At 41.5% G+C, this 7961-nt stretch overlaps 1 protein-coding gene across 2 annotated transcripts in view; it reads right to left on the minus strand.

Annotated features, from left to right (window-relative positions):
• The window catches only part of LOC122552518 (histone-lysine N-methyltransferase Smyd1-like), a 67056-nt gene extending 60051 nt beyond the window's left edge, over positions 1-7005 (minus strand). For both annotated transcript variants that reach the window (XM_043695319.1, XM_043695237.1), the window contains exon 1: positions 6797-7005. In XM_043695319.1, the coding sequence (XP_043551254.1) occupies positions 6797-6933 (137 nt within the window). In that variant the 5' untranslated portion in view covers positions 6934-7005. The remainder of the gene's footprint in view (positions 1-6796) is intronic.
• Between the last annotated feature and the right edge of the window lie 956 nt (positions 7006-7961).

Consider the following 7961-nt stretch of genomic DNA (forward strand, 5'->3'; position numbering starts at 1 on the left):
CCAACAGTGACTATCAGTGGTGCATTTGTAGCTATCTCTGCCCAGCTCAATCCTCCCCTTTCATGCTGCCATGTATTGCGTTTTGGAGTAAAGGATCACTGGATAATTGTTGGCTATTCTGTTCCTTTGGTTGCCCACAGAGTGCTGAGGGTAATTGTGGTGACCAGAAATATTGCCTTAGATTACTTCACCCAATCCAGCATAGAATGGAGATCACAATTAGTATCTGCCTGATGAATTTGATGCAGCGCCTCTTATTTGTCGCATTATCCAATACTGTGAGCACAGTAGAGTAATGATTAAGTTTCCTTCCAAGTCACAGATACCTAAACAGAAATATAGTTTCATTCCTTCGCTACCACTGAGTCATATTAATTCAATTCGCTGTCTAACTGCCCTTTCCATCCATCGTCCAAGGTGAAGGTAATCATCTTCATCACCTGGTATGCTCAGTAAGGTTCTGGTGGCTATGTTGCTGACTGTTGAGGTTGATTTCTGCCCCAGGTACTGTAGACAATTGAGGTTAGGGTGGGTTTCTGGCTCATGACTTCTTCTCCTTGTGTTTTATCTCCGCCTCCAAAATGCACTTGCCTTCGAAGGAGGCAGCATTGACTTTATACATTTGGTTTCACTGGTGCAGAAGGAGGAGGGGGGGGGGGTGCTCTCGCTCCCTTAGAGTCCTTTCACACCGCAGTGGGGTATACCCACATCACCAAGGATGGCAGCGGTTGAAGAGAGTGGCTCACTACCATCTTCCTGAGAGTGATAACTGCTTGGCATGCCAGTGACACCTATCCCATCATGGCACATTGTTCAACCACACTGTTATAACGTAGCATCAGGGAGTTGTGTGAGTGAATTCAACAATGCCATTCCGACAGTCAGATCTGTAACTAATCAGTATTCTGGCTTACATTCACTCCTGTCTCTGGTTGTCAATGGCCTTGGATCAACTAAAACACGCATTTAATCCAAGTTAGCTTTGAACCACAAATAAAAAGAGAAATTGGTGGGGAAATCTCTGCAAAGAAGAATGCTATCAGACTTCAAGCATTAACTCTGTTTCTCTCTCAACAGCTGCAGCTAGACTTGCTGAGTTTCTCCAGCACTCTCTGTTTTTATTTTGGATCTCCAGCACCCACAGTATTTATAGCTTTGAACTATTGCCATTTAACAGAATCATTCCGCATGAGCACCATCGTGTACTGTAGTAACTGCAAGACCTGGTTATAGGTCTGTACAGTGACAGTTCCCTCAGAGAAAACAGAATGGACTGAAATTAAACAGAGAGATTATAGTTTTGTGAAATCAATATCTAAAGTGTAATTTTCACAGATGTTAATCTTCAATGGTTTAAATTGTAGATTTATCTTTATTATCCTGGACAGTTTTCTTCTTTATTCCAAAAAGACCTCACATACTGTGGTGTTTATTCCAATCAGGCGAAAGTGAGGACTGCAGATGCTGGAGATTAGAGAGAAGATTAGAGTGTTGCTGGAAAAGCACAGCAGGTCAGGCAGCATCCGAGGAGCAGGAAAATCGATGTTTCAGGCAGGAGCCAAACTCAGAGCAGGTCATCCAAACACATCATCTATAGGTCCAGGGCTGCCTTGCTTCCTATTCATTTGCCTACCTAAAACACTCAGTTTTCTTCTGGCCCTTATATATCCCTTTTTAATGTCCACAACATTTACCCTGCCAAAAGGTCAATGTCAACTTCCTCTTCATTCATTTTCTCAATATCTACACTGCTCTGCACCCTTAACAATTTCAACTTGTTCCTTAAATCTCAGTTGACTTAATTATATAAGGAAGGGCAGCTCAAAGGAGGCTAAAGCCAGTGTTGTATTTTTGAGGTAAACTAATGCAACCTCCAGTGCGTGCATAGGAAGGACCTACAAAAGCTAAGAGATAAGCGACCACATAATTTGTTCTGTGTGATATTAGTTGAGAGACAAATGTTGGTCAGGATACCAGAAGAACTGTTATGTTCCTCACATCAGATCTTTTACGTGCACTTTAAGTCCCGTTCAATGGCAGCACCTTGAACTGTGCAGTACTCCATCAGTATTGCACTGACGTACTGGGATAGTCCTTAAGTATACTTGCCCTCTTTGTGAAATTCATTGTGAAATTCATTGTGAAATTATGGTACACGGTGTGGTTTAGCAACACACACAAATCATCAACATATAGATTGATCAAGTCTCTGAAGTGGATTTGAACGCACAACCTTCCAACTCAGAGAGAAAGAGAGAGAGAGAGAAAGAGAGAGAGCAACCACTTGAGTATAGGTTAGACGTGCTTCAAGTGCTTTTTTATAACTGAACTGCTTTTTAGAACAGTTTCTATTTTTCTAAGTTGCTATATATCTCACAAAGAAATCATGGATTCCACAGATGCCTCACTTCCATATCTTTCTTAGTTTTAATTCTTGAACATATGCTTGCTGCCTACAGACCTTATTTTCTGCTATTACAAGTTTTGTTTGTAAATAGATCTGTGCCAAAATTTACTGTTGGAAATTGCAAAATATCCCCTGTCAGTGAGCACAATGCAGTTGCTGGTTTCTCACTGCGGCAATAGTTCCAATGTCAACGGCATTTGTCAGTTGACATTTTCTGTCAGGTAACTTCTCAGGTGAATCTATGCTGAATTTTTTATTTGCTTCAAATTCTAGAGTGAGCAACAACATGACCAGCCTGGATTTCCCCAGTCTAGCACTGCAGAAAGGCAGAAACATTGTGGATGTCAATTGTAGTAGTTGTAATGAGGCAGGTAAAGTATACAATCTGAGTTCCCTGATTGGGACTGTTAATTTGGACCAATCAGGGAGTCCTGGCTGACAGATGAGAGCAGGAGTGTCAGAGGTTCTGTTTGCTCTGAGAGCTGGCTCTGAAGGAGCTGGATCTATGTCAAGGACTCTCCATCTGTAAACAACAGGTGACTTGGTGGCTGGATACCAGCCTCAATGGAATTCTTTCAACAATCACCACTAATTCCGACTTTTAGGCCTTTAACACAGGAGGTATAATAGAATTGATTGTCTTCCTATTAAATAAATTGAGATGCTACCTTGCTTTAGTTATTTCATTTCCCAATCATGATTCTCTGGAATTAAACAAAGGACTTGCATTTTCCAAAATCATGAAATACCCCAAAGTGCTTTTGAGTCAATGCCTTGCTTTCAAAGTGTCGTCACTTTTACAGTATATGGAATGCAGCAGCCAACCTGTACACAGCAAACTCGCATAAACACCAATGTGATCATGCCCAGATAATCCGTTTTGTGTAATGTTGTTTGAGGGATAGATGTTGGTCAAGTAGAACACCCTTGCTCTTCTTCAAAGTGGTGCTGTGGGATCTTTAACAATCATCTAAGCAGAAAGATGGGGACTTGCTTTAATAAAACATTGAAAAAATAGCACCTCAGATCACATAGCACAGTTCTGTCTGTGCCACCAACTGTCCGACACAAAGTCCCACAGACTGTTAGCTAAGGTGAGAGCCCACAGAATTAAGGGACAATTACTGACATGGATAGGAAATTGGTTGAGTGACTGAAAAGAGAGAGTTGGAATAACGTTAAGTAGTCACTCTGACCAGATGTAAGTTCTGCTGTTCCACGGGGATCCGTGTTGGGGCTTTGATCATTCATAATATTCATTAATGACTCAGATAATGACATAAAAAGTCAAACATGTAAATTTGCTGACAACACAAAATGGGGCAACATTGCTCAGAGTGTTGACAGCAGCATAAAATTGCAACAGGTTATTGATAGATTAGGTGAATGGGCAAAGCTGTAACAGATGGATTTTAATATCAGCAAATGTAAAATTATCTGTTTTGGACTGATGGATCTGGGTGTTTTTTAGAAGGCACTAAATTAAATACAGTCCGTCAAGATTTGGGGTTCAGGTGAATTGTTCTTTAAAATGTGATGGTTCAGAAAATAATCACGATGGTTAACAGAATGTTGGCCTTCATATCTAAAGGGCTGGAGGATTAGGATGCAGATATTATGCTGCAGTAATACAAAACCTTAGTTAGACCCCACTTAGACCACTATGAGCAGATGAGGCCACCAGGCCTTAGGAAGGATGATTTGACCCTGGGGGGGGAGCTCAACACAGCTTTGCAAGGATGAGACCGAGGGGTTAAGTTATGAGGAGACATTAGACAAACTGGGCCATTTTTCTCTAGAATTTAGAAGACTAAGGGGTGATCAAATCAAGGTGTTCAGGATATTAACAGGAAAAGATAAGGTAGATAGAGATAAACTATTTCCAGCAGTTGAAGATTCTAGAACCAGGGGCATAGTCAAAGAATTAGAGTCAGGACATTCAGTGGAGGTTTGGAACTCTCTTCCTCAAATCGTGGGTGATACTAATTTAATTGTTAAACCTAAATCTGAAATAGATACATTTTTATTAATCAAGGGTTTCAAGGGATATGGGTACAAGGCAGGTATATGCTGTTAGGCACAAATCAGCCATGATCTTATCGAATGGTGAAACAGGCTTCAAAGGCTGAATGGTCTCCACCTTTTCCTATGTATGTGTGTCAGGTTTGGAGCTCTCGTCTGAGAAGTAGACTTAAGCCTAGAACCTTAAGATTCTGTTGAACGAGTGTTACCAACTGTTCCTTCACCTTAAGCAGTGCCTCAGGGATGTAAATGACTTGCTTCAACTCTGGCTCGATTGGTTCTAAAATGGTTGAGAACTCCCATGTTTGTTCTGCAGACTCTGCTACTAGGAAGGGTGGGACAAATAGGTTGTTTTGAAGTTTACATTCTGTCTCTGGTGATTTGACTTCTGCACATCCCCAACAAAGTCACTTGATGCAGTTTGTGTCTTCCTAAATGCACCATCTCAAGTTAATCACAAAACAGGGTATTTTAAGAGTCACCCAGAATATTTTGTCCCTTCAGGACATTCCAAAAAACATTTCTGCTTTCCCCCTGGGAGGGACACTCCTGATGCAAACCATTGTTGAGTTACTTGGGACTAAATTAACATGGATGTTGGGGATCAGAAATAAAAACAGAAGTGGCAGAGGAACTCAGTAGGTCTGGCAGCGTCTCTGGAGAGAGAAACATTTCAATCCAATGACTCTTCCTCAGAATAGAAGAGAGCTGGAAACGACGCTTTTTATGCTGTTGACAAAGGGGGGGGGGGGCAGGAGCGAGAGGAACAGATCATGAGAACACCTGGAGCAACAGACAAAGTGAGTTCTAATGGTAACAAAGGAGTGATGTGGATACAAAGCAGGTGTGAATGGTAGAGAATAAGTCAGCTCTGCTGAGAACAAACCCGTCCCACCTACCCATGCAATGACAGAAAGTGTGACATTTGAACTTTTATTTCTTCCTTCTCACTGTTCAGGGTCCCAAACACATCTTACAGGTGAGGCAGCAGTTTACTTTAGCTTTTCTTTCAAATCTAGCCTTCTGTACTCCCTGCTGACAATGCGGTCTCCTTCACATTGTGAAGTCATTGGAGACTGGGTAACCACTTTGTAATTTCTTGCATTTCTCCCTGTGTTTTTAACATATAAATATTCCACCATCATCCATTTTATGATTCTATCAGGGAAAAGACAGAGGAATGGAAATAGGTGACTTGTTTTTGTAGAGATTTAAATTAGATATGACTAAAAGCCTCCTTCATGAATTCCACGAATCTGTGATTCTAAATCTTTTTGTCAACAATGCTAAGTCAAAGCAACAAGACGGGCACAAAAACTCCTTTACTCTGACAAATGACTCACCTCCCACTCATTCAATATTCCTCACAATATACACAGCCCAGCTAGGATTGGGTTGACAAAGTGACCAGGATATTTGAAATTTTAAATCATCCCGGCAGTGTGTAATCCACTTGATCAGGACATCTGCCACTGGATGCGTCTCCCAGCAAGTTATGACAGCAATAACTGTGACCTACAAGATTCAGAGTAACCTCTTGCTGTCCACATTTCAATACCATATCCCAGTCAATAACTGACCACCACCAACAAGAATAACAGTATCAGAATTGTAGGCACAGCATCACCTGCAAGTTCTACTCAATATCAGGATCATCCTGATCTGAACTTTATCACCATTTCTGGAACATTACTAGGTTCAAACCCTGCATTTCCATCAATTTACAAGTGTTATCAACACAAGGACTACATAGTTCAAGAGAAATGCTCATCATCACCTTCCCAGGGATGGCAACTAAACAAAAAGAGGTCTTGTCAATTTTCACCCATTTTAATAACAACCTCTTCAAAACCAGCCCTGTTTGGTTTCTATGGAATAAATGGCAGTTTACATTTAACTGCTGGCAAATGGGATTAGGTCAGATTGGAATGTCTGGTTGGCACCAATGAGTTGGGCCGAAGGGTCTGTTTCCTTGCTGTATGACTCTATGACTCTAAGTTCTGAACCTTACCCCCTAAAGAAATACTTTTAGCCTGAAAACTTCCAAACAGCAAGAACTGAGCCAAGTAGCTCCCCACAGCATTGTAAAGTGGTTCCACATGATTGTCCTACGAAGACTGCAGTATCCAGTGGGACTAATGACCCCAGTTTCAGGACAACATTCCTTACAGAATTCAGTCAATCAAGGCAGGGAACTCAATCATTTCAACAGTCAATAATGAAAGAACGATTGAAGAAGTGATGTTATATTAAAATAAAATTTAAAATAAAAACTCCTGTTCAACATTTGACTTTGATTCCAAAGTTTGCATTATGGGGCAACATAAGAAGGCTTGTGTTCTACAACAGATAGACAGACTGACTTACTTGTCAAACACAACTGCAGCATATGCTGGCTCAGCAAAGACCACATCCCCAGTCAGAAGGTCTTGCTTGGCCTTCAACCCTCTTCCCTTGCCATCCGTGTCGAAGATTTCTACTTTATCCATATCACCCACTGTCATTGAGGGAATGAGCGAGAGCCCAGCACTACGAGCTTTAACCTTGGCCACTAATCTTCAGCTAATCTTGACACATTCAGACAGACGAAAGTGAGCTCTATAAATGGTCTGGATCATCCAGCCTGTACCAACCTAAAAATTGGTGCAGAGAGTGGGGGTGGTTGGTGGATGAAGGCTGTGGGAACACCCACCTGGTGAAACATGACCCCTTGGTTAATTCAGACAAACTACCAGATATTCCTTTAACTTCCGACAAAGAGTTGCAACTCGTTTCAAAGACAAAAGGGAAATTTTTGGCAGGTATTGTATTAAACCTCCAATGTCACACGTGTAATCTCTGCACCCCTTTGAGAAATGAGTTGCTTGCAGCTAGTGGATTTATTTTTGGAAAACAGATGTCATTGTCCATCAAAGTGTGACAGCTGAAGAGGGACTGCCATTCCTTGTGCGACTTGCAAAAAGATATCAGCGTGTTATCAGTCTCTTAAATTTCTGTATTTTGAACAGTGGACTCTGGCACTAGCCTAAAGTATTAGTGAATGGAAAGGCATGAGAACGTTTTATGGAAAGTTCCAGAAACCTGACAAAGGTCAAGTGATTGGCAGGGCATATTTGAAGAGTAGTGCTGGTTATCTAATGCAATAATAAGTTAAGCTCACCTGAACACTAAGTTAGATGAGAAACTATGGGCTGAGTCTTACCTTTTTTTTAGTTAAAAAATCCCACAACACCAGGTTATATATAGTCCAACAGGTTTAATTGGAAACACACGAGCTTTCGGAGCACCACTCCGATGGTTTCTCTCTCTCGTCTGACACTAATCTGATTCTCCCTCATTGTAGCTGAAAGTGATCAGCACTACCATGGTATCAGTGCCAATTTTAAAAGGTCTTTGTTTACCCGGTCAAGCATTTGGTGACATTTGCCCTGGCATGGCAGACAAGGGAATTTTGTGCCCACTTTGTGGATGGTCGCTTGGAGCTCCTACTGATGCAAGGGTGGGAGTTCTCCGTCTCTAAGACCGGCAGAGT

The sequence above is a fragment of the Chiloscyllium plagiosum genome, chromosome 1 (assembly GCF_004010195.1).
Source record: "Chiloscyllium plagiosum isolate BGI_BamShark_2017 chromosome 1, ASM401019v2, whole genome shotgun sequence".
Lineage (NCBI taxonomy): Eukaryota > Metazoa > Chordata > Chondrichthyes > Orectolobiformes > Hemiscylliidae > Chiloscyllium > Chiloscyllium plagiosum.